Consider the following 27615-nt stretch of genomic DNA (forward strand, 5'->3'; position numbering starts at 1 on the left):
ACCTACTACAACCTGCAGGATTCAGGAGTGAAGCATCTGTGTGGTTTCCTGGAGAATCCAGGATGTCGATTTGAAACTCTGAGGTCAGTCAGCATGTTTTAGTTGTGCTGAGATGAATATGATGTGAAAGTTGTGCTGACACTAAACTGCAGACATCAGGCTGATATTATACTGATCCACACTGAGGATCTTCATGGTAAAGTCTGTTTTCTTCTTCTCTGGTTTAGTCCATTGACTGCAGCAGAACAATGTTCACATTTCAAACAGTGATACTCAACGTATGGCCCGCGGCCCACACGCGGCCTGCCCACCTTTCCTGATTCAGAGAGAGGGGACCCTGATTAACTGTGTAGCTTCTTCCTCACAGTTCTAAGTATCAGACACAACAATGAATAATCCACAGCTGACTGTCTTTAGCAGGTCAAAGGTCACGGCACACAGCACTCTGTGAAACAGTTTGGAGCAGGAATTCTTGCACATTTACAAACTGACACTGCTGCACGGCATGCTGGGTAATGCTAGCTGCTCAGGTATGGGCGTGCTAATGGCTGTGAGGCTCTGTTGCTGCAGAACACCGAAGAAGAGAAGAGAGAGGTGGAGGATGAAGAAAAGAGGCGGAGATGAAGCAGAAGTTTTGCTCCAGAGAGGAGCTGTGTCTGTGTGGGCAGGGCTCAGACAGCTCCGCCCACACAGTGACAGTGAAGCAGGTGAAGAGTAATAAATGAAGACAGCAGACAGTATTTGATAAGCTGATGTGCAAACATGTAGGTCGTGTCCAAATTCATGGGCTGCATCCTCCTGAGGCCGCATTTGTAGACCGATTACGTCACAGCGACACGTCGAAGGCTGTCCAAATTCGTAGACTCCTCCGAATGCAGCCAACAAATGTGTCCTCCTTTTCCCCGAATTTGAAGGATGGGTCGGGTGTGTCCTTCGTGGCCTACCATATCCCAGAATTCATAGCGCGGCCCAGCCAAACTCCAGTTTCCAACAATGGCGGCCGCTACTAAGTTTTAAAATTACTCATACTAATCTTTCTCGGTCACAAAATAAACTTTTAACATATTTTCAGGCGAGAAAGTAGCTGTGTAAACATCAAATATCTGCTCGGTTTATCAAGATACTGCATATTTGCAAAAGTGCTTCGACGTTTTCGGAGACGTCTGCTACCCACCAGCTCGATAGCTCGCCGGGAGCTCGAGGGTCACTGAAGCCGCCGAGAACGGCACAACTCCCGGCACATCATTTTCAGATCACCGCGGACTTTCGCTACTCAGGTTAAACGTGATATATAAGTCACTTAGACAACCTCAAAATGTTATTGTTGGGCTTCTTTCAGTGTTTTGTTTGTTCGTGAGTAAATCGGTTTGGCTGAGATTAAAGTTATTAGATTAGATTAGATAAAATAAAACTTTATTAATCCCCCAGGTGGGTTCCTCCTTGGTCTTTACAGAGCTGACTAAACGTCAAACAGAAAACTGATTAAACAGAAGTATGAGACGGTCGAGAATTTACGCCAGTGTCCTGTTATATTTTAGATAGCAAGGAGCAGACGGCTGAGTTTATTAAACTCCACCGAGACAGCGGTGACGCTAATCAGAAGGCTAGACCGTCCAATTTCCCCAGCCGTTTATTTCCAGCCTACCCGACCTTCTGAGGACCCAGCCCACGTAGACCGCAAAGGCCGGGTCCTCAGGAGGATGCAGCCCATGAATTTGGACACGACCGTAGAATGATGGTGGCAGCTACAGAAACAGGTCCATACAGACTGAAGCGTGTCTCAGTCTGAATGTACACTGCTGTTATAAGAGCTGTGGAAACTCAGGTCAAAAGGACGTAACCACACTGCTGACAGTTCCAGGACATTCACAGAGTTACAGCATCATTTGTGACCATAAAGACAGAAAGCTCATCCAAATCCTGGGATTAAAAGTCTGTCCTGGTGGTGTCCAGTCAAACACGTCTCTGTGAAAGCTTCAATCCAACAGGCTCCAAAGTCCTTCTGCTCATTTCCTCGCCGGGTTCTTGATGCTCCTGTACCATCTCTCTGTCATCCTCCTCGCTCCCTCTTTGCACTCACAGTCTTTGTGCATCATTAACACTCACATGTGGAAAACCAAAGTTTTACTGGGCAGAAGATGATCATCAGTGACGCTGTCTTTAAAACACTCTTGTTAGAAATGTTCGACTTTAATGTGAAACATTCAGAGTTTTTTCTCTTGTTGTGTTTGTTTGAAGCTGCTTCCTGTTGGCTTCAGCTGTTTGGAGTTTCCATTTTCTAAACTTCTACATTCTGAACCTTCTTCAGCTCTGAACAGATGATGAAACACTGAATGATTTCAAGCACTTTGTCTAATAAACTTACATCTTTCATTCTCTATACAGATTGGAGCGCTGTGATTTGTCAGAGATCAGCTGTGATTATCTGGAAGCAGTGCTGAAGCTCAACCCTTCGTATCCCAGAGAGGTGGACCTGAGAGACCACAAGCTGCAGGATTCAGGAGTGAAGCAGCTGTGTGTTCTTCTGGAGAATCCACAACATCAAATTGAAACTCTGAGGTCAGTCTCCACGTTTTAGTTGTGCTGACACTGTCGATCTGTGGAACTAAAACCTTTATACAGGAAGTCTGGTTCAGCTCTTTGTAGACCTTCTAATCTCTGATGCTCTGAGTCTTACTCAGTAGGTGATGCAGAGTTGTGAAGCCGATGTGGGTGAGGACACTCGCCCAGCTCTAACTACTTTGACGTCCAGGCGGCTTCCCTGCTTGTCCTGATACAAACAAACCTGAGTAACCTTGCAGGTCAGATCTCATCAGTCACACCTGTTATGGCAGCTCTCCTCTAGATTGTAGTTCTTGTTAACCTGGGATGGTTTTAGAAGCCTGGACCACAGACTGCAAGGGAAGATATTACTGGGAAAGGCCAAAGCAACCTATTAGACCCATTAAACACTAACATAGATGAATACTCAGATTTAAACCTTTATTGTTTCACAAAGGGTTAAAAAGGGAACGTCCACAGTTTAGACTGCAGCAGATTTTATTAAAGCAGTTTGACAGGAGCAAAGCAAAAACACAAAGAATAAGTGTTTCACATATTAATACATATAACATAATAATAAAAGAAAAGCAAAATAATGATAAAAAAGAATGAAAAAGTTGTCCAGAGCAGCAGGATGTCTGAGGTCTGCAGAAACACAAAAACACAGCAGCTAAAAATAGTTGTTGAAAGAAAACGAGGTGGGAGCTGCTGATTCCTGAGCTTTGATACTGGATTAGCTTCAGTAGTTATTCCCATCACTGCTGTAGGAGCTACATTTAGTCACAGCTGATTGTCTCCTTTGACCAATCAGAAGACTACTGTTGTAAAAACAAGCAGACAAAGAACCAATGAGAGTGAAGAACAGGATAAAGAGCTCGTGTGATGGAGGCAAAGCAATAATCAGCAGACTGTAGCAGTTTCTATCTGGATGAAAGTAGAAGGAGCTCAGCGGAGCTCAGTCCCATATCTTTGGTTAGAAACAACATCAGTGATTTCCTGCTGCTCGAGATGATTCCAGCAGCTCTCATTACAGCAGCTGATGAGAGAAACAGCTGATGGCTCACAGCTCGTACACTGTTGGATCTCCAGATGTTCACGTGGCTGAAGTCTGTGAAGAAACTGTGGTCCACGTAGTTCACACGGCCTCAGATTGGACCGAGCTCCCTGGATCACTGCAGCATCCTCAGCTGGTACATGGACGTCTCTGTTCCTCAGTCTTGGAGCCCCTGCAGGTCCGTCCACACCACCAGGGTCTTCTCACTCACCTTTCCTTTGTCCTCGTCCTTCATCGGCCGTGCTGTGTCTTTGTTCCTGCGGTGTTGTTCCCACGATGCAGCGCTGATGTTCCCTCCTTGAATGCACAACAAGTACGGTGCTGGTCTTTCTCGGGTGGAGCAGAGACAGATTGAAGTCTTTCAGGCTTTAGTGCCGACTTCCCTGACAGAGGCTGGACTCCATGGTCTGCACAGGAGGCTTCTACACTGTGTGGAGGTGACTCCTGGACTTGAAGACAGGCTGCAGGTACATGTGTGATGAAGAGGAGCTACAGCAGTGTGATGGAGCTGCAGGTGTGAAGGAAGTCCTGCTGTCCTGTCCCACCCTCATCTTTGCTTCCTCTGTCTTCTCTGGACTTGTCCTCCTGTTTCAGAAACAGCACTGCTTCATGCCGAGGGTGGACGGGAGCGTTGGCTCTGATTCTTTTACCGTCCACCACAAGGAGACACTGATGCTGACCTCCTGATTCATCTGCATGTGTTCTGCTTCACACTGCTCACCTCCACCAAAGACTTCACAAACATCTTCTTTCTTTGAGTCCAGTTTGTCCCACAAACACTTCCAAATCTCCTCCTCTGAGATTCTGCAGCTTCTTGCAGTGTGACTCAGCTGACTTCTGACAGACCACAGACTGGCACAGCATCCACATGTGTCTCCTTTCAAACAGGCTCTTGATGTTTCCTCCCACATCATTCTGGCCTCTCAGTCTCCTTTGTTCTCCAGCTCTGTAGCTCCAGCTGGTGAAGCTTCAGTTTTCCATGTTGGTAACAGTAAACTACAGCCTCTGCTGTCAGCTGGGTAACTAAACAGAGCTGCAGCACGTCTCTGCGGTGGTGCTACATCCAGCCTGCAGACGGCCGTCTACATGTTGTAGTGGTTTACAGTCACCAGGGGGCGCTGTCCCAGCCATGCAGGCAGTGGGCTGCTCTGCTTGTGCTGTTGTTGGTGAAGCTGAAGTGAAAGCGAGAGTTAAAACCCTGAACAGTGTCCACTGAGCTTCTCATGCTCTTCTCATGCTCAAAGAAGTTTAACAGGAAGGACGACTCGTCCATCAGGCGTCCAGCTGTCCGTGACCGTGTCCACAGCAGAGTGTGACCGAGGCTTCATGCTAACACGCACACATGAAGCTAATACCACCACGAGCAGCTGCTCAGTGGATTTGGAGGACAAATGTCTGCAGCTTCTCACAAGCAGTATGCAGAATGTGGATCTCCACAAAGACTGTGGAGAGCTCGTCCCACACTCTAAATCCAAACTTGTCTGCACAAAACTTCTCACACGTTCCCGTCACAAGTGTCTTCTAAGTGAAGCTACCAGGTTCAGGTCCAGCTTGTTTATCTGGAGCTGCAGGAGATGATCCATCCTCACAAAGCAACACAGCAGATATGCAAACACACAACACAACCAAAGGATTCTCTATGCATGTCTGTGGCTGATGCTGCTGGAACGAAGCTGTTTGAAACCTTGTTGTTCTGCACTTTGGGACCAGAAGAGGAAACTGAAGCTCTGTGCAGAGGGTCCAATGGAAGCAGCCAAGTGCTGTAAGTGTCTGCTGTACAGGGATGCTGGTTCAGCTGTGGCTCAGTTTCACAGTGTGACTCAATAAAAGCAGCAGGAAATCAAAGCTTGATGCTTTCATCAGTGTGGAAATAAGAAAGTTTCCTGTGACAGACGCTGGAGCTCTTTCACTCTCAGCTTCACAGTTTCAGCTTCAAACTTCTTCCAACATGTTTCTAACACGGCCACATTCCACCTTAATGGAGCTGATATCTTGTGCATCAGCACATTTTCTAAAGGCAGCGATCACATCTTTAGTTTTGGATGTTTAACTGCAGATTGTTTATGTGTTTATAGCACATTAATTACAGCAGCAGCGTTGACCACAGTGCTGTACAAGAATCCAAAATAACTATTAAAATAACTCCTAATATTAATATCACACATCAAATATCAAATAACTCTCATGCTGTATTAAAAGCCAGTGAATACAAATGTGTTTTCAGAGCAGATTTACAGAGACTGACAGCAGGAGCTGGGGCTGTTCGATAGAACGATGTATATATGATGACCATATGAAAACGTCTATCGTTTCATATCACGCTCTTTGTTTCCTGCTTATGTGTTTGTGTGTTTTCCTGATAAAGCTTTCAAAATAAATCTGAAGATCCTGTTGAGAGTTTTCAAAATAAACACAATACAGTACTGCGGTCGCTCGTTTATCGAGTTACGTTCTAAAAATAAGTCTCAGAATGAAGTAGCAGCTTTATGTTTTACAAGTATTATAGAAGTTTTAAGGCAGTTAAACCCTCACTGCACACTTTCTACGCTCTGAGATCCCGCACCGCTGCCTACAACACGGGACTCATGACAGGGGACATGGACCCGTACAAAGCCGCGTCATATAACGTGCGGAGGGCGGTGAAAGAGGCGAAGCAGCGCTACGGGAGGAAACTAGAGTCACAACTCCAACAGAGTGACTCTAGGAGCCTGTGGCGGGGACTAAGGACAATAACGGACTATAAAGCACCAACAACCGGTATGACGAACGCGGCCGTGACTCTGGCAGACGAGCTGAACACTTTCTATGCTCGCTTCGAGGCTGCAGCTAAGGTCTCCAACAATGCTAGTGTTAGCGGCGCTAACGGCTGCAGACAGGAAGATACTGCCAGCACCGGAAACGTGCTCGTCATCTCCGAGCATGAAGTAAGGAGAGCCTTCAAGAGAGTGAACACCAGGAAAGCAGCAGGACCAGACGGCATCCCAGGTCGTATCCTCAGAGACTGCGCATACCAGCTAGCTCCTGTGTTCACTGAGATATTCAACATCTCTTTATCTCAGTCGGTGATCCCCACATGCTTCAAAGAGTCCATCATTGTTCCTGTCCCGAAGAAACCCCACCCTGCTTCTCTCAATGACTATCGCCCTGTAGCCCTCACCTCAGTAGTGATGAAGTGCTTTGAACGCCTGGTCAGAGACTTCATCATTTCTTCACTACCAGACACACTGGACCCACTACAGTTCGCTTACCGTCCAAATCGTTCCACAGACGATGCCATCTCTCATCTCCTCCACACATCACTCACTCACTTGGACACTAGAAGGGGGAATTATGTTAAAATGCTCTTCATAGACTACAGCTCTGCATTTAACACCATAATTCCCTCCACACTCACCACCAAGCTGGAGCATCTGGGACTCAGCTCATCTATGTGTCAGTGGATCTCCAACTTCCTAACTGGCAGACCACAGGCAGTAAGGATGGGCGGACATGTCTCAGCCTCCACCACTCTCAGCACTGGAGCCCCCCAGGGGTGTGTTCTGAGCCCCCTGCTGTACTCTTTGTACACATATGACTGTGTGGCCACTACCAGCTCCACCACCATCATCAAGTTTGCTGACGACACCGTCGTGGTGGGCCTGATCTCTGATAACAACGAGACGGCCTACCTGAAGGAGATTAGGAATCTGGAGAACTGGTGCCAGAGGAACAACCTCCTTCTAAACGTCAGTAAGACAAAGGAGCTGATAGTGGACTTCAGCACTAAGCAGGAGAGGAACTACCAGACCCCCGTCATCAACGAGTGCCCAGTGGAGAGAGTGGACAGCTTCAAATACCTCGGAGTTCACATCACGCAGGACCTGTCATGGTCCTGTCACATCAACACCGTGGTGAAAAAGGCCCGACAGCGTCTCTACCACCTCAGACGCTTGAGAGACTTCCAACTGCCCTCCAAGGTGCTCAGGAACTTTTACTCCTGCACCATAGAGAGCATCCTGGCGGGAAACATCTTAACCTGGTTCGGGAACAGCACCATGCAGGACAGACGAGCTCTACAGAGGGTTGTGCGGTCAGCTGAGCGCACCATCCGCTCCGAGCTCCCTGACCTGCACTCAATCTACAGCAGGCGGTGCTGGACCAAGGCCAGGAAGATCGTGAAGGACCTCAGCCATCCCAACAACAGACTGTTCTCTCTGTTGAGGTCAGGAAAGCGATTCCGCTCCCTGAAGACCAACACAGAGAGACTGAGGAGGAGCTTCTTCCCGCAGGCGATACGGTCTCTCAATCACACCACCACACAGTACTGACCCACACATACAGTTCTTACACACACACACTGGACATTCTGGACTTTGGTTTTGCACAACACTGGTCACTATATTCTTCATTTCCAGTTAATACTTGTACAGCTGCTGTTATTGTGTATATATTTATTTATATTTAGATTTCTTCATACATTCTTATATAGTTCTATATTGTGTATTTTGTTGTACAGTTATTTTATTTTCAACTTTAATTTATATATTTTATCTTATTCTTCCCAGTTAAATTTACCCTTCATTCTAATTTGTGTTGTACAGTTATTTCATTTTTAACCTTAATTTATATTTTATTCCTTCCTAGTTAAATTTACCCTTTTTAATTTTTCATATTTATTTCCTATCTTATTCATAGCCTTTCCTTTTTTGTTTTCTTTAGGTCACGAGCAGTTGTCCAAGCATTTCACTACATATCGTACTGTGTATGACTGTGTACGTGACAAATAAAAATTTGAATTTGAATTTGAATTTGAATTTGAATACACTTTTCTCAGACAGGCATGAACATTTTCACACTTTTCTCTCTTGTTTAAACAAAGTTCAAACCTTCATAGAAAAATAAGTTCATTATTAAAGAGTGAAAGCAAAGTTCAATTCAATTCAATTCAATTCAATTTTATTTATATAGCGCCAAATCACAACAAAAGTCGCCTCAAGGCGCTTCATAGATACAGAGAAAAACCCAACAATCATATGACCCCCTATGAGCAAGCACTTTGGCGACAGTGGGAAGGAAAAACTCCCTTTTAACAGGAAGAAACCTCCGGCAGAACCAGGCTCAGGGAGGGGCGGCCATCTGCTGCGACCGGTTGGGGTGAGAGAAGGAAGACAGGATAAAGACATGCTGTGGAAGAGAGACAGAGGTTAATAACAGATATGATTCAATGCAGAGAGGTCTATTAATACATAGTGAGTGAGAAAGGTGACTGGAAAGGAAAAACTCAATGCATCATGGGAATCCCCCGGCAGCCTACATCTATTGCAGCATAACAAAGGGAGGATTCAGGGTCACCTGGTCCAGCCCTAACTATATGCTTTAGAAAAAAGGAAAGTTTTAAGCCTAATCTTAAAAGTAGAGATAGTGTCTGTCTCCCGAATCCAAACTGGAAGCTGGTTCCACAGAAGAGGGGCCTGAAAACTGAAGGCTCTCCCTCCCATTCTACTTTTAAATACTCTAGGAACAACAAGTAGGCCTGCAGAGCGAGAGCGGAGCGCTCTAATAGGGTGATATGGTACTACAAGGTCATTAAGATAAGATGGGGCCTGATTATTTAAGACCTTGTATGTGAGGAGCAGGATTTTGAATTCAATTCTGGATTTAACAGGAAGCCAATGAAGGGAAGCCAAAACAGGAGAAATATGCTCTCTCTTTCTAGTCCCTGTCAGGACTCTTGCTGCAGCATTTTGGATTAGCTGAAGGCTTTTCAGTGAGTTTTTTGGACATCCTGATAATAATGAATTACAGTAGTCCAGCCTGGAAGTAATAAATGCATGAACTAGTTTTTCAGCGTCACTCTGAGACAGGATATTTCTAATTTTAGAGATGTTGCGCAAATGGAAGAAAGCAGTCTTACATATTTGTTTAATATGTGCGTTGAAGGACATGTCCTGGTCAAAAATGACTCCAAGGTTCCTCACCGCGTTACTGGAGGCCAAGGTAATGCCATCCAGAGTAAGAATCTGATTAGATACCATATTTCTAAGATTTTCAGGGCCGAGTACAATAACCTCAGTTTTATCTGAATTAAGAAGCAGAAAGTTAGCGGCCATCCAGGTCTTTATGTCTTTAAGACATTCCTGCAGTTGTGTTTCTGAAATGTGTCAAATCAGCCTTTGCTGGCATTAAATGAGCTTGGTTCTGTGTGAGGAGCACTCGTCCATGGCCTGGGCTCCTCGCTGTCAGGTAAAGTTTCATAAAGCTTTTGAGTTTTTATGCAGATAATGTTGGTGTCCAGTAGGGCTGCCACGATTAGTCGACTAGTCACGATTACGTCGACTATCAAAATCGTCAACGACTGATTTAATAGTCGACGTGACGTTTGAAGCTTTGTAAGATCACAAAAGACGCAGGAATAAGTAGCAGGATTTAAGAGTGTAATAACGGACTGAAATAGAAGATGGCAGCACTGCATGTACAAGGATGCCAGCTGCTGTTAAACCCCGAAGAAGAAGAAGAAGCTGTGTCCCAGAATTCATAGCGCAGCCCAGCTCAGTTTTCAACAATGGCGGCAGCTAGTTAGTTTTAATATTACTCTTATTATTCTTTCTGGGTCACAAAATAAACGTTTAACATATTTTCAGGCGAGAATGTAGCTGTATAAACCTCAAATATCTGCTCAGTTTATCAAGACACCACATATTTTCAAAAGCGCTCCGACGTTTTTGGAAATGTCTGTTACCCACTAGCTCGATAGCTAGCGGGGGCAAGGCTCACTAGAGCCCGTGAGAGCACCGGACTCCCGGCAAATCGTTTTCAAACCCACCGCGGTCTTTCGCTACTCAGGTTAAACATATACAAGTCACTTAGATAACTTAAAAATGTTATTGTTTGGCTTTTTTTAGTATTTTATTTGTTCCTGAGTAAATCGGTTTGGCTGAGATTAAAGTTATAGTTTTACACAGCTGAATAAATGTCAAGCAGACAGCTGATTATCAGAAGTGTGAGATGCTGGAGAATATACTCCGGTGTCCTGTTATATTTTAGATAGCAAGGAGTTTATTAAACTTCACCGAAACAATCTGCAAATTTCATTAAAATTTAATAAACTATCATCTTGTCTTTATTTTTAGTTAGCACAAACACTTCAAGCTGTAAGCTAATGATGGTTATATAAGAGCAGATGCATGCTTGTGCAGTAAGCTGTATGTTTTATGTCCAATGGATGATGATCTGATTAGTCGACTAATCGCAAAAATAATCGATGACTAATCGACTATCAAAATAATCGTTTGTGGCAGCCCTAAGTGCAGCACTGCAGAGTCACACTGCTGTAAATTTGAACACATTCTGTACTGTACAGGAGACACGGCACAAGATTGGCTGATGATGGTCTACAGCCAATCAGGACGCAGAACACAATGCGCTGTAAAAAACAAAAACATGCAAAATTGCACAAAAAAGATCAGCGAAACAGCGAGGCCGCCAAAGGTGAACTGTGTTACAGCGAGGGACCAGCGTATATGTGGTTGTTGGGACGATAAATGTCTTTGAGCTTGTGTCAGAAGACGAGCTGCAGCTTTCTGGACCAGCTGCAGTCTTGCCAGGCAGGTCCCACTAACTCCAACATATAAGGAGTTACAATAATCCAGCTGGGACGTCATGAAAACGTGGATCGCCCGTTCAAGGTTTTTAAAAGATAGAAATGATCTCACCTTAGATAAAAGCCTCAGTTTGAAGAAAGACCGCTGTACAACTGAGCTCAGCTGTTTTTCAAATTGCCGTCAAATATAAGCCCCAAATGTAATAATGCGATTTAATAAAAGAGCTGAACCAGTCTAATAGAGCGCCCTTGATGCCGCCATGCTCCAATGGTGAGGTCAAGATGCTGTGGTCAAGGCAGCGGTCAGATCCAAAAGCACAGCGGAGTCTCCTGATCAGTGGCTGATAAAAGATCATTAAGAACTTTTCAAAGTGCAGTTTCAGTGCTGTGAAGAGCTTTAAAACCAGACTGAAACCTTTACAACAGATTGCAGCTGAACAAATATAATCTTTTACAAAATCTTCGACAGGAAGGGAAGCTTTGAAATAGGCCTGAAATTTGAGCGGACAGAGGATCCAGATCAGGTTTTTAGTACAGGATGTACAACAGCATGTTTAAAACAGGCTGTACAACACCTGAACTAAGACTGCTGTTAAAAATCGCTAAGATGTCGGAACCGACAACCTTTAAAATCTTTTTAAACACGTGTTGGAACAACTTCATTTGGACAAGATGATGTCTTTATAGCATCACATCGTTCCTCCACCTGATCAAACCACACAGGCTCAAACTGATCAAAAACAGCTGAGCAGGTGAATATTTTAGCCCCGGTGCGATCTCGGGCGAGAGTATCGATGATGGCCAAAGGGCAGCGTCCAGCTCTACGGCCGCTGAAGAGCAGACTCAACAGACGCACGTGATGTGGATCCTACTGCTCTAAAACTGGAGCTTCTTCAATCCATTAAAGAGGACATTAGTACGCTGTTAAAAGAAGAACTCAGAAATGCATTGAAAGAAGATTTTGACAATATAAGGGCTGACGTGCAAGGACTGAGAAATGAGATCGCTAACAGCATGGCGGCGACGTGCGGCAAAGTTGATGGAGTAAAGGTTACAGTGAAAGAAGCTGAGGATGGGCTGTCAATGTGGAGCGATGAGGTGACCACCCTGCAGTCTACAGTAGAGAGTATGAAGGAGGAGCTGTCTGACCTGAAGGATAAATGTGATGAAGGCAGGAAGCGGAGAGCTAACATCCACATCATAGGGATCCCAGAGGGCCTGGACTCGAGCTCCTCCACGGCCGTATCCGTGCTACTACGTGAAGTGCTGGGTATGGATAAAGACGTTATTGTCGACCGCTCACACAGGAGCCCTATCCTGAGAAAGCCAGCTGGTAACCCGCACGCCGTCATAGCCGAGCGTCACTACTACCAGGATTGTGTGGCTACGCCGTGCCAGGGCCCAAGCCCCGCTTGAGTTTAACGGACAACCTATTGCAATATTACGACTGGGCGATATGACCCAAAGTTCATATCTCGATATTCTTTAGCTGGATGGCGATATACGATATATATCTCGATATTTTTAAAGCCAGAAAGTACGAACAAAAAGAGAGTTCTTAGTCAAAGCTGTGTCCCAAATCTCACACAGGCACATTTATTAACATACAGCGTAGATGTACATGAAACAATTACTCAGGAATAAATGATCAGCATTTATTAAATAATAATGCTCCATAAATAAAAGAAAACAATGTTGTTTTTGTGCATAACAAAAAGCTCACAATCGTGCAGTCAAAATGTAAACAGACGCTGAGCATAATAACAAGCAGCTGCTCTGTTCCCAGGTTCTACTGCGTGACTGACAGCCTGGAGTTTGAAACCCTCTTTGTAACCGTGTCTCTTACAGGTGCCATTTATGGTCCTTATACACACTCAATACAGTAATATTACGTTGAAGCAGAGTACGTATCACTCCGCGAGGCTCCTCGTAGCTGTAATGCTCCAACAATCCATCAAGCGGTGCGGCCTCGTAGCTGAGCAAAGTCGTACCAAAACATCTTTTGAAAGGTTTCTGAGCGCCGTGTAGCACATAAAATCGGTTCGAGGTCAGTAAGCACAACCAGAATTCATCCATAAGCCGCACTGTCGATTTATGAGAAAATTACAGGATTTTAAGTGCAGAAAACATAGTTTATGGTTTTCCTTTGATCTTAGCAAATATCTACGCCTCTAATTGGGACGATCACAGATTTTTCACTAATGTCTTTGCGCGGCTCCCCAATATGTCATCACACAATATCATCTTTGAGGGAGACCTAAACTGCTCATTATCTGCTATGGACCACAGTTCACACAAAAGTACACTTAGTCCAAACTCAGCATGCGTCATTCAGAGCTTTCTTGATAATTATGGGCTGGCTGATGTATGGAGATTTCATGATCCTGCTTCACATCAATACTCTTTTTTTCTAATGTCCATAAAACATATATTTGTATAGAAAAACGTCTCCCTTTAGTTACAGAATGTGATTATAAGACTCTGGTGATTTCTCCTCTTGTTTTTTCAATGTGTATTCCTGATGCCTGCTCCAACTATCAGCCATGGAGATTCAACTCAGTGTTGTTAGCAGATGAAGAGTTTGTCAGTTACAAAAGGTCTCAAAGACATTTTTTTTCTATCAATCAGACCCCAGAGATGTCATCATCAGTTTGTCTGCTTTAATAATGTGACTGGAAAAAGGTGTTGGACTTCAAATATGTCCATTTCTGTCACACTTCACCTTTAAAAGTGAAGCCATGTGGTTCCTGGAAGGAAAAACACGACTTTTTCAAGTCTTTGTCCTGTTTTTATGAGAAATGTACGACTTTAATGTGAAACATTCAGAGTTTTTTCTCTTGTTGTGTTTGTTTGAAGCTGCTTCCTGTTGACTTCAGCTGTTTGGAGTTTCCATTTTCTAAACTTCTACATTCTGAACCTTCTTCAGCTCTGAACAGATGATGAAACACTGAATGATTTCAAGCACTTTGTCTAATAAACTTACATCTTTCATTCTTTATACAGATTGAGGGACTGTGGTTTGTCAGAGATCAGCTGTGATTATCTGGCAGCAGCACTGAAGTCCAACCCCTCCCATCTGAGACAGCTGGACCTGAGCTCCAACAGCAACCTGCAGGATCCAGGAGTGAAGCATCTGTGTGGTTTCCTGGAGAGTCCAGGATGTAAACTTGAAACTCTGAGGTCAGTCAGCATGTTTTAGTTGTGCTGAGATGAATATGATGTGAAAGTTGTGCTGACACTAAACTGCAGACATCAGGCTGATATTATACTGATCCACACTGAGGATCTTCATGGTAAAGTCTGTTTTCTTCTTCTCTGGTTTAGTCCATTGACTGCAGCAGAACAATGTTCACATTTCAAACAGTGATGCTCAACGTATGGCCCGCGGCCCACACGCGGCCTGCCCACCTTTCCTGATTCAGAGAGAGGGGACCCTGATTAACTGTGTAGCTTCTTCCTCACAGTTCTAAGTATCAGACACAACAATGAATAATCCACAGCTGACTGTCTTTAGCAGGTCAAAGGTCACGGCACACAGCAGACAGTCAGAAATATTCTAACTCTGATCATTTATCAGTTGTGACACTGTGAGACTTGATCAGAGGTGTGATCATCACAGCAGAGGCCTTTGTGTCAAAGTCACTGAGGATCAAACAGAAACACATGAAGCAGATTTTCCTCTTCTGGCTTTTTATAGCAGATAACCTTCAAAATATTCTGCAGTCGATCAAAAACTGAAGCAAACCATGAAGCAACATGTGAACATGAGCTGATGCTGCTGAAGTGAAGCAAAGTTACAGAGGTTTGATTACAGACACAGCTGAGAGTTTGTAATCTGTCATCATTTTAAAAAGTTTCCATGGAACAGCAGAAATGAGGCTTTACTGTCAGAGGCCGACAGCACTGAACACAACAGCAGACTGGTGGCTAATAAACAGTGAATGATGCAGAAACAGATGTTTGAAGCTGTTCTTGGAGTACACTGAGAGAGAGAGAGCTGTGCAGGCAGGAACAGCCAAAGTCAGAGAGAATTCATGAGCATATTGATCAAACGTGAAGCAGAGTTTGGATCTTCTTTTGCTGCTGCTTCACTCAGTTTTGGTTGGAGACAGATGAAACCTGCAGCTTCAGGATCTGTGAGCTGTCCACTTTCAGCCCCGACGGCGTGTCCGTGTACGTGCCGTCGAGTGAACGATCCACGCTCTGTGTTTCCATCTTTGTGTGTTTAGCTGCTCTCATTTACTGTTTTAGCTGTTTGCTGCTTGTTGAAATAGTTTGTGAGCTTTAACCTGAGATTCTGGCAAAATACATTTATATTAAACATCGATTCAGGATTGAATGAATCAACATCGTTTTATTCAAATTAAAACCATTTAAATGGGAACATGAATTTTTTACAGCCGCCTCTAATGCTGGGTAATGTCAGCTGGTCCATGTGCAGCTGGCTGTGAGGCTCAGGGAGCGTCTACAAAGTGCAACACTGAAAGAACATCATCCATAAATATTGAGTAAGAACTGGACTCTCATACAGCGAGACTCAAATGCCTTTAAACATCAGCTTATCCTGCTGATCCAAGTCCAACACTGAGTTTGTAAAAACATGTTTGTCAATCATTTTGTTTGGTTTCTGAGGAAAAAGATTCAATAACTTGCTGCTAATACACAACATTTCATCATATTTCCTCATAACCCTCTTTTGTCTGACCATTTGATCCCATTTGAATTTGCAATAAAGGATCCACAGAGTTTGGTGACAATAATGACAGTAGATGTTTGTGTGAAAGTGCTGGAAGCAAATGAGTGTGTGATGTTCTTTCAGTGTTGCACTTTGTAGACGCTCCCTGAGCACTGGTCTCACAGCCAGCTGCACATAGAGACCAGTGTTGTTAGTCCAGGTCAGAAGATGACTTGTTGGAATGAAAATGAGCTTGTAGTTTGTCTGCTTTAATAATGTGACTGGAAAAAGGTGTTGGACTTCAAATATGTCCATTTCTGTCACACTTCACCTTTAAAAGTGAAGCCATGTGGTTCCTGGAAGGAAAAACACAACTTTTTCAAGTCTTTGTCCTGTTTTTATGAGAAATGTACGACTTTAATGTGAAACATTCAGAGTTTTTTCTCTTGTTGTGTTTGTTTGAAGCTGCTTCCTGTTGGCTTCAGCTGTTTGGAGTTTCCATTTTCTAAACTTCTACATTCTGAACCTTCTTCAGCTCTGAACAGATGATGAAACACTGAATGATTTCAAGCACTTTGTCTAATAAACTTACATCTTTCATTCTTTATACAGATTGAGGAGCTGTGGTTTGTCAGAGATCAGCTGTGATTATCTGGCAGCAGCACTGAAGTCCAACCCCTCCCATCTGAGACAGCTGGACCTGAGCTCCAACAGCAACCTGCAGGATCCAGGAGTGAAGCATCTGTGTGGTTTCCTGGAGAGTCCAGGATGTAAACTTGAAACTCTGAGGTCAGTCAGCATGTTTTAGTTGTGCTGAGATGAATATGATGTGAAAGTTGTGCTGACACTAAACTGCAGACATCAGGCTGATATTATACTGATCCACACTGAGGATCTTCATGGTAAAGTCTATTTTCTTCTTCTCTGGTTTAGTCCATTGACTGCAGCAGAACAATGTTCACATTTCAAACAGTGATACTCAACGTATGGCCCGCGGCCCACACGTGGCCTGCCCACCTTTCCTGATTCAGAGAGAGGGGACCCTGATTAACTGTGTAGCTTCTTCCTCACAGTTCTAAGTATCAGACACAACAATGAATAATCCACAGCTGACTGTCTTTAGCAGGTCAAAGGTCACGGCACACAGCAGACAGTCAGAAATATTCTAACTCTGATCATTTATCAGTTGTGACACTGTGAGACTTGATCAGAGGTGTGATCATCACAGCAGAGGCCTTTGTGTCAAAGTCACTGAGGATCAAACAGAAACACATGAAGCAGATTTTCCTCTTCTGGCTTTTTATAGCAGATAACCTTCAAAATATTCTGCAGTCGATCAAAAACTGAAGCAAACCATGAAGCAACATGTGAACATGAGCTGATGCTGCTGAAGTGAAGCAAAGTTACAGAGGTTTGATTACAGACACAGCTGAGAGTTTGTAATCTGTCATCATTTTAAAAAGTTTCCATGGAACAGCAGAAATGAGGCTTTACTGTCAGAGGCCGACAGCACTGAACACAACAGCAGACTGGTGGCTAATAAACAGTGAATGATGCAGAAACAGATGTTTGAAGCTGTTCTTGGAGTACACTGAGAGAGAGAGAGCTGTGCAGGCAGGAACAGCCAAAGTCAGAGAGAATTCATGAGCATATTGATCAAACGTGAAGCAGAGTTTGGATCTTCTTTTGCTGCTGCTTCACTCAGTTTTGGTTGGAGACAGATGAAACCTGCAGCTTCAGGATCTGTGAGCTGTCCACTTTCAGCCCCGACGGCGTGTCCGTGTACGTGCCGTCGAGTGAACGATCCACGCTCTGTGTTTCCATCTTTGTGTGTTTAGCTGCTCTCATTTACTGTTTTAGCTGTTTGCTGCTTGTTGAAATAGTTTGTGAGCTTTAACCTGAGATTCTGGCAAAATACATTTATATTAAACATCGATTCAGGATTGAATGAATCAACATCGTTTTATTCAAATTAAAACCATTTAAATGGGAACATGAATTTTTTACAGCCGCCTCTAATGCTGGGTAATGTCAGCTGGTCCATGTGCAGCTGGCTGTGAGGCTCAGGGAGCGTCTACAAAGTGCAACACTGAAAGAACATCATCCATAAATATTGAGTAAGAACTGGACTCTCATACAGCGAGACTCAAATGCCTTTAAACATCAGCTTATCCTGCTGATCCAAGTCCAACACTGAGTTTGTAAAAACATGTTTGTCAATCATTTTGTTTGGTTTCTGAGGAAAAAGATTCAATAAGTTGCTGCTAATACACAACATTTCATCATATTTCCTCATAACCCTCTTTTGTCTGACCATTTGATCCCATTTGAATTTGCAATAAAGGATCCACAGAGTTTGGTGACAATAATGACAGTAGATGTTTGTGTGAAAGTGCTGGAAGCAAATGAGTGTGTGATGTTCTTTCAGTGTTGCACTTTGTAGACGCTCCCTGAGCACTGGTCTCACAGCCAGCTGCACATAGAGACCAGTGTTGTTAGTCCAGGTCAGAAGATGACTTGTTGGAATGAAAATGAGCTTGTAGTTTGTCTGCTTTAATAATGTGACTGGAAAAAGGTGTTGGACTTCAAATATGTCCATTTCTGTCACACTTCACCTTTAAAAGTGAAGCCATGTGGTTCCTGGAAGGAAAAACACGACTTTTTCAAGTCTTTGTCCTGTTTTTATGAGAAATGTACGACTTTAATGTGAAACATTCAGAGTTTTTTCTCTTGTTGTGTTTGTTTGAAGCTGCTTCCTGTTGGCTTCAGCTGTTTGGAGTTTCCATTTTCTAAACTTCTACATTCTGAACCTTCTTCAGCTCTGAACAGATGATGAAACACTGAATGATTTCAAGCACTTTGTCTAATAAACTTACATCTTTCATTCTTTATACAGATTGTGGAACTGTGGTTTGTCAGAGATCAGCTGTGATTATCTGGCAGCAGCACTGAAGTCCAACCCCTCCCATCTGAGACAGCTGGACCTGAGCTCCAACAACAAGCTGCAGGATCCAGGAGTGAAGCATCTGTGTGGTTTCCTGGAGAGTCCAGGATGTAAACTTGAAACTCTGAGGTCAGTCAGCATGTTTTAGTTGTGCTGAGATGAATATGATGTGAAAGTTGTGCTGACACTAAACTGCAGACATCAGGCTGATATTATACTGATCCACACTGAGGATCTTCATGGTAAAGTCTGTTTTCTTCTTCTCTGGTTTAGTCCATTGACTGCAGCAGAACAATGTTCACATTTCAAACAGTGATACTCAACGTATGGCCCGCGGCCCACACGCGGCCTGCCCACCTTTCCTGATTCAGAGAGAGGGGACCCTGATTAACTGTGTAGCTTCTTCCTCACAGTTCTAAGTATCAGACACAACAATGAATAATCCACAGCTGACTGTCTTTAGCAGGTCAAAGGTCACGGCACACAGCAGACAGTCAGAAATATTCTAACTCTGATCATTTATCAGTTGTGACACTGTGAGACTTGATCAGAGGTGTGATCATCACAGCAGAGGCCTTTGTGTCAAAGTCACTGAGGATCAAACAGAAACACATGAAGCAGATTTTCCTCTTCTGGCTTTTTATAGCAGATAACCTTCAAAATATTCTGCAGTCGATCAAAAACTGAAGCAAACCATGAAGCAACATGTGAACATGAGCTGATGCTGCTGAAGTGAAGCAAAGTTACAGAGGTTTGATTACAGACACAGCTGAGAGTTTGTAATCTGTCATCATTTTAAAAAGTTTCCATGGAACAGCAGAAATGAGGCTTTACTGTCAGAGGCCGACAGCACTGAACACAACAGCAGACTGGTGGCTAATAAACAGTGAATGATGCAGAAACAGATGTTTGAAGCTGTTCTTGGAGTACACTGAGAGAGAGAGAGCTGTGCAGGCAGGAACAGCCAAAGTCAGAGAGAATTCATGAGCATATTGATCAAACGTGAAGCAGAGTTTGGATCTTCTTTTGCTGCTGCTTCACTCAGTTTTGGTTGGAGACAGATGAAACCTGCAGCTTCAGGATCTGTGAGCTGTCCACTTTCAGCCCCGACGGCGTGTCCGTGTACGTGCCGTCGAGTGAACGATCCACGCTCTGTGTTTCCATCTTTGTGTGTTTAGCTGCTCTCATTTACTGTTTTAGCTGTTTGCTGCTTGTTGAAATAGTTTGTGAGCTTTAACCTGAGATTCTGGCAAAATACATTTATATTAAACATCGATTCAGGATTGAATGAATCAACATCGTTTTATTCAAATTAAAACCATTTAAATGGGAACATGAATTTTTTACAGCCGCCTCTAATGCTGGGTAATGTCAGCTGGTCCATGTGCAGCTGGCTGTGAGGCTCAGGGAGCGTCTACAAAGTGCAACACTGAAAGAACATCATCCATAAATATTGAGTAAGAACTGGACTCTCATACAGCGAGACTCAAATGCCTTTAAACATCAGCTTATCCTGCTGATCCAAGTCCAACACTGAGTTTGTAAAAACATGTTTGTCAATCATTTTGTTTGGTTTCTGAGGAAAAAGATTCAATAAGTTGCTGCTAATACACAACATTTCATCATATTTCCTCATAACCCTCTTTTGTCTGACCATTTGATCCCATTTGAATTTGCAATAAAGGATCCACAGAGTTTGGTGACAATAATGACAGTAGATGTTTGTGTGAAAGTGCTGGAAGCAAATGAGTGTGTGATGTTCTTTCAGTGTTGCACTTTGTAGACGCTCCCTGAGCACTGGTCTCACAGCCAGCTGCACATAGAGACCAGTGTTGTTAGTCCAGGTCAGAAGATGACTTGTTGGAATGAAAATGAGCTTGTAGTTTGTCTGCTTTAATAATGTGACTGGAAAAAGGTGTTGGACTTCAAATATGTCCATTTCTGTCACACTTCACCTTTAAAAGTGAAGCCATGTGGTTCCTGGAAGGAAAAACACGACTTTTTCAAGTCTTTGTCCTGTTTTTATGAGAAATGTACAACTTTAATGTGAAACATTCAGAGTTTTTTCTCTTGTTGTGTTTGTTTGAAGCTGCTTCCTGTTGGCTTCAGCTGTTTGGAGTTTCCATTTTCTAAACTTCTACATTCTGAACCTTCTTCAGCTCTGAACAGATGATGAAACACTGAATGATTTCAAGCACTTTGTCTAATAAACTTACATCTTTCATTCTTTATACAGATTGAGTGTCTGTGGTTTGTCAAAGATCAGCTGTGATTATCTGGCAGCAGCACTGAAGTCCAACCCCTCCCATCTGAGAGAGCTGGACCTGAGCTTCAACAACAAGCTGCAGGATCCAGGAGTGAAGCATCTGTGTGGTTTCCTGGAGAGTCCAGGATGTAAACTTGAAACTCTGAGGTCAGTCAGCATGTTTTAGTTGTGCTGAGATGAATATGATGTGAAAGTTGTGCTGACACTAAACTGCAGACATCAGGCTGATATTATACTGATCCACACTGAGGATCTTCATGGTAAAGTCTGTTTTCTTCTTCTCTGGTTTAGTCCATTGACTGCAGCAGAACAATGTTCACATTTCAAACCTTCACAGAAGAAGAAAAATCCTCCACTGGAAAATTCACTGTGAAACTCTCAAACTCTTCATTGCACCTTAAAGTCTGTGTGACACTGAAATCCAAAGCAAAATGTGCGTTTGCTTTACAGACAGCAGTCCAACACAAACATACACACATCATCCAAAACACAGTCCAACATCCAAATCTCCTCCACTGCCAGCATGAATGATGGGAAAGAGAAGGAGGAACACTCTGACATTCAGGGTTAGAATGAGTTTCATCAAGCAGACTGTGAAGATCAAAGCTGCATTAGAAAGCTTACATGAATGAATGAGTGGACAGAAGTGGACAGAGATCATCTGAAGCACTTCAAAGGCTTTAAATCAGCACATTTCTCTTTATTCTTTATCAACTCTGTTAGTTTCTCTCAGTTTTCTGTGGAATGAAGCTAACAGCAGGCTAATAAGATGCTGACCAATAGGTTTCTATTAAAGGTTGTAATTTGTATATGAAAAAGTGCTTTGGCTCAGCAGGGATCAGCTTACAGGTAGAATACAGCTGCTGGATGGGATTAGCATGTCATAGCTATCTACCAAACTGCTAACTGGGGGATTTCAGGCCATCTATGGATCATTTTTGCTAACTGTTTATTCAGCTTAGGCTCACAGGGCTGCAGCCTGTGCCCTAGCTGTCATAGGGCAAGAGGCGTGGTCCACCTGCACAGGTGAGCAGTCCATCACAGGGCCAACAGAGAGCGACAGAGAAGCACTCCCTCACATCCACACCTACAGCCAATGTAGAAGCACCAATGAACCTAAGCAGCATTTCATTGGACTGTGGGAGAACATCCAACCTCCACAGAAAGGCCCAGCTGACCAACAAGCTTCAACCTACAACCTTCTTGCTCTAAGGCACTAGTGCTAACCACTTTTGCCCATTTCAGCCCAAATCCTGCATCTTCCTGTTTCTGACTCCAGGCCAGCTCCACTAACACTTTCTCATCAGACACTGCCACCTAGTGGAGGAAGTCTTAGTTCCATTTGAAGCTTCAGATTACAGTTAGTTCCTTTACAAAGAGGTGGAGGTGGTGGGGCCACAGCACCATCATCACTGAGTGCCATAGGACACTTAACCTTTGTTTCCATATGCTGGGAACTTCCTGTTGTTCCAAGGAGGACTGGAAAATGTGTGAAAATCTCCCAGTCAGTTCCTCACTTCAATCATTTCCCTCCCACAGCATCAGGACCAGGGCTTTTTCTCTCTTTGGTCCCACTAAGAGATTTCCACACAAACACCTCATCAGTGGGACTCTCAGAGCTACCAGCCCTTTGCTACAATCACAAAGCTCTTCATTGAAATCAATGATATCAAAGCTGGAATCAAATGAGTCCAAGTCTTCTGCTGATTCAGCATCACATTCATCTTTGCTCCTTGTTCTGCATCCCCACCATGGACTTCATTCCTTTCCAAGCCAGCCTTGAGTGTCCTTTATTCAGCTCATCCTCTGCTTTACTTTTACACCTGATTTTAGCTGCTTTATCTCTCTTTCAACAGGTTTCTGTGCCTCAATCTTTTTCTTCTCATAACAAGACAGCTTCTTCTGCCTGAGAACATGTTGGAGTGATTTACTAATCCAGGGCTGCTTATTGGGGAAAATACTTCCTGTTTCCAAAGTAATCTCCATTTTTCCCAGAAAGAAATGTCAGTAGAAATCGATGATCTAAGTGAGAACATGAGCCTTTCAAAAGTCCCAGTGGGTGCAGTCAAAGCAGTCCCTCAGTCCCAGTATAGAGTCTTTGGTCCAGACTGGAACAGCTGTGTGCCCAGTTTGAGCTCTCTTCAGTGCTGTGACCTGACAGACCCAGAGGGGCCATCACATCACATTTAGAAGCTCCCCTGATGGAGCCACAACACATGTCCAATACTTAGTCTGTCTTGTTGGACCAACTGGAAGAAATGATTCAAGGACTTAGTCACAGAACAGAGATTCAAATCTCCAAAATCCAACTGGCTGCATCAGGACATATAGTCTGAAACTCTGCACAGTTTCCTGTTTGAAGCTGCTTCCTGTTGGCTTCAGCTGTTTGGAGTTTCCATTTTCTAAACTTCTACATTCTGAACCTTCTTCAGCTCTGAACAGATGATGAAACACTGAATGATTTCAAGCACTTTGTCTAATAAACTTACATCTTTCATTCTTTATACAGATTGAGGAACTGTGGTTTGTCAAAGATCAGCTGTGATTATCTGGCAGCAGCGCTGAAGTCCAACCCCTCCCATCTGAGACAGCTGGACCTGTACTTCAACAACCTGAAGGATCCAGATGTGAAGCAGCTGTCTGATCTTAAGAAGAGTCCAGACTACAGACTGGAGACTCTGGTGTAAGTAGAGTGATGGAGTGAGTGGGTGGTGCTGTCAGCAGTATTGTACTAAACACAGTCAGTATGAAACAAAGATCCAGTGTTTCCTGTAAAGCTGCAGCTTCTCAGTGAAGCTGTGAGAGGAGAACGGTGACAGGCTTCAGGATTGGACACAAACACTTCCTGTTTCTCACCTTTATGGTCACCATAGTAACGGCTGACACGCTCTGATCAAACACTGTCAACAGCCAATCAGCTCTCTGAACAAAGCAGCACGCAGACCAATGACTGCATTGATTTCCAAGTTTAAAGCAGTGAAGAACACAGTCTGTAGGTGAGGAAGAATTTAGTGAGAGCAGATGTTTGGATGGAATTCCTCCAGTTAACAGCTGGAACCGTCCATCTGGATTGTTGGGCTTGTTGTTGGGGTTCCTACAGAGCTCAGAGTGGACACACCAAGGTTCTTCTAATGAATGAAAGTCCAAACTCAAACTAGGAGGGAAAAACATTTTCAGCAACTTCAATAAAAATCCAAAGATTAGAAAAAGTGAAGCAACAATGAGTCCTAGTACAGTCCCAGCACTGACGTCCCTGCTGCTCTTTATACTGGATGTGCTGCATCACTGACTGACAGCTGATGAAGAGTCTCTGGAAACACTCGTTTATCTCCTCTGCTCTTCCTCCTTCTCTCTGCAGGTGGAGCTGATGATGGTAAACAGGACGGTGTGTGTGCTGAGAGAGGAGCAGCAAGGCCCTTTAATTTGCGGCGGTGATCTGAATATACGCCTACAGCCGGATCTAGACAGCTCTAAAAGAAAGAAGCCGGGATCGAGTATATTATATAAAAGAATCTCAGCACTGTTCGATGAGGTGGGTTTAATTGATGTATGGAGAAATCGCTTTCCTACAAGGAGGGATTACTCTCATTTTTCAGCCCCACACTCACTCTACACGAGGATAGATTATTTTTTAATGTTTGGAAGAGATAGGGATAAAATCTTAACATGCGAGATGGGCTTGATAGATATAAGTGATCACGCACCGCTGTACACCCCACAATTTCAATTTGGAGATTGAATCCATCCCTGCTTAAAGATGTGGAATTTAGGAAAGTGATAAAGGCAGAGCTCAAAGACTACCTTGAAATTAATGATAATGGGGAGGTTTTACCCCCGATACTATGGGATGCATTAAAAGCTGTTATGAGGGGGAAGATTATAGCATTTGCCTCCTTCCAAAAAAAAGCAAGAGAGAAAAAAATGGAAGATTTACAAGCGATTCAAAAACAATTAGAAAGTGAGCACAAACATAAGCCTTCAGTGGGCACCTTGCAGAAATTAACAATGATTAGAAATGAAATAAATACGCAGAGTATACAAACGATAAAGAGAAAATTGTTATATTTGAAACAGAAACATTATGATGGAGGATCGCAATCAATGAAAATTTTAGCATGGAAACTTAAGAAGAAGATAGCGGAGAATACTGTAACTAAAATCAAACACCCAGAGACGGGGAATATAATGACTCATCCTTGCAAGATACAGAACGCCTTTGAATCATTCTATAAAACATTATATGCGGGAGTCCCAGGGGGGGCTGAACACGAAATGGACAATTTCCTGAACCCTTTATGCCTACCAAGCTTTAACGAGGAACAAAATAAAACGATGTGACGGAAGCTGAACTTATGAATGCCATCAATAGGCTGAAATCAAATAAGTCACCAGGCTCCGATGGTTACACCGCGGAGTGGTATCGGGAATTCAAACAGGACTTGATCCCTACACTACTTACTACTTTTAACTGGGTGTTAAAAACAGCGCAAATTCCACCGAGTTGGAAGGAGGCAATTATTTCGGCTATTCCGAAAGAAGGGAAAGACAAAATGGAGTGTGGCTCATATAGACCTATTTCTGTCCTTAACATAGATTATAGATTGTTTACCTCGATAATGGCCAGGAGAATGGAAGAATTTTTACCTGACTTGATCAGCAATGATCAAACGGGGTTTATAAGACGACGACAGACTCAGGATAATATACGTAGAACTCTTCATGTAATACATCAGATACAGACATCTAAGAGTACAGCCATGCTTATGAGTTTTGATGCAGAAAAAGCCTTTGATTCGGTAAATTGGGACTTTTTATATAAAGTCTTGGATAAATTCGGCTTACATAAGGGAATTGTTGATACAGTGAGGGCATTATACACTAACCCCACCGCAAGAATTAAAGTTAATGGTTCTCTCTCAAATAGCTTTGTTTTGCAGAGAGGAAATAAACAAGGCTGTGCTTGGTCCCCGCTCCTGTTTGCATTGTACTTAGAACCCTTGGCACAATCAATTAGACAAAATAAAGACATTAAGGGGATCACTATTGCAGGACAGGAACACAAGCTCGCTTGTTATGCGGACGACATATTGATCTACTTAGATCAGCCCACTAACTCCTTGCCTTCGCTGATGAATCTGTGTCAAAAATTTGGGAAACTCTCTGGATATAAAATTAATATGTCTAAAACTCAAATTCTCAGTTATAACTACAACCCCCCAGCTCACATGGTTGTTCAATATCCAATGAATTGGCAAGCACAATCATTGAAATATCTAGGAGTTGTTATTCCCAAGGATTTAACTAAACTATCTGAGGAGAATTTTGGTTCTCTACAAAGGAGAATAGTGGGTGATATTAGGCGATGGAACATGATCCCCTTTCTTTCTTTACACTCACAAGTTGAATCTATTAAAATGAACATTTTGCCAAGAATATTATATTTATTCCAAACACTACCAATATCCATTGACCCCAGTCGTTTCAATGAATGGGATAAAATAATAACGCGGTTTATATGGGGGGGGAAGCGGCCAAGGGTTTGTTTTAAAACTTTACAATTACATAAGAAGGTGGGAGGATGGGGGTTACTAAAAAATTATTATCGGGCTGTTCAGTTGAAGACGGTGGTTAATTGGTGTGATACAAGCTACCAAGTACACTGGAAGACTATAGAGGAGAATATGTTTTCCTCCCCAATACAAGCTGTCCTGATGGATTCGAATATTCGAAAATATATTGACAAGGTTCACAATCCCTGGGTGTCGTGCACACTTAATATATGGAGAAAAGTAGTGAAAGAATTCAAACTTGAACAGGATTTGGCTTTATTCAAATGGTATGCATATGATTCTGACTTTGCCCCAAATAAATTGGACTCAAGTTTCAAAAGTTGGCCGGCTAAAGGGTTATCTACATTTGATAGTTTGATAAAGGATGGGAATCTTATTAGTTTTGACACGCTGAAACGGAGACACAATCTAGTAAAACAGGATTTTTATCGATACTTGCAAATAAGACACTATATAAAGACAACAATCGGTCTGATGTCAAACACTAATGTGGAACTGGTAACTTTATTTAGACAGGCGTACAGTGGGGATGTTGATACAAGACTCATTTCTTTTTGGTATAATTTTCTTATAAATAAGCTTCCACACTCAACTGATTATGTGAAGATGTTATGGGAAAAGGAGGGAGGGATGCGTATTTCTAGGGATGAATGGACTCAGATGTGGGAATGGCAATGGAGGAGTACCAAAAGCTGGAGGGAGTTCGGATGGAAAACTCTGATAAGGTTCTTTATCACTCCGTGTCAAAAGGCTCACTATGATGGGAATCCTCCCGTGTGCTGGAGAAATTGTGGATACCAACGAGCACATCATACCCATATTATGTGGGACTGTCCTGTGCTACGGACTTACTGGAAAGACATTCATGTTATATTACAAGGCATTTTTAACTGTACATTCCCTCAGGATATGAAGACAATTTTTTTTTGGCTGTATACCGCAGAACTGGTCCAAAAATGACATATGTCTGTTAAGAGCTTTATTGG

General features: G+C 43.1%; 1 protein-coding gene across 1 annotated transcript in view; it reads left to right on the forward strand.

Annotated features, from left to right (window-relative positions):
• The window catches only part of LOC113017716 (NACHT, LRR and PYD domains-containing protein 12-like), a 1242929-nt gene that overhangs the window by 285250 nt on the left and 930064 nt on the right, over positions 1-27615 (forward strand). Inside the window, exon 10 of the mRNA XM_080296777.1 lies at positions 21030-21206. Within this exon, the coding sequence (XP_080152903.1) occupies positions 21030-21206 (177 nt within the window). The remainder of the gene's footprint in view (positions 1-21029; positions 21207-27615) is intronic.

The sequence above is a fragment of the Astatotilapia calliptera genome, chromosome 23, assembly GCF_964374335.1.
Source record: "Astatotilapia calliptera chromosome 23, fAstCal68.1, whole genome shotgun sequence".
Taxonomy (NCBI): Eukaryota; Metazoa; Chordata; class Actinopteri; order Cichliformes; family Cichlidae; genus Astatotilapia; species Astatotilapia calliptera.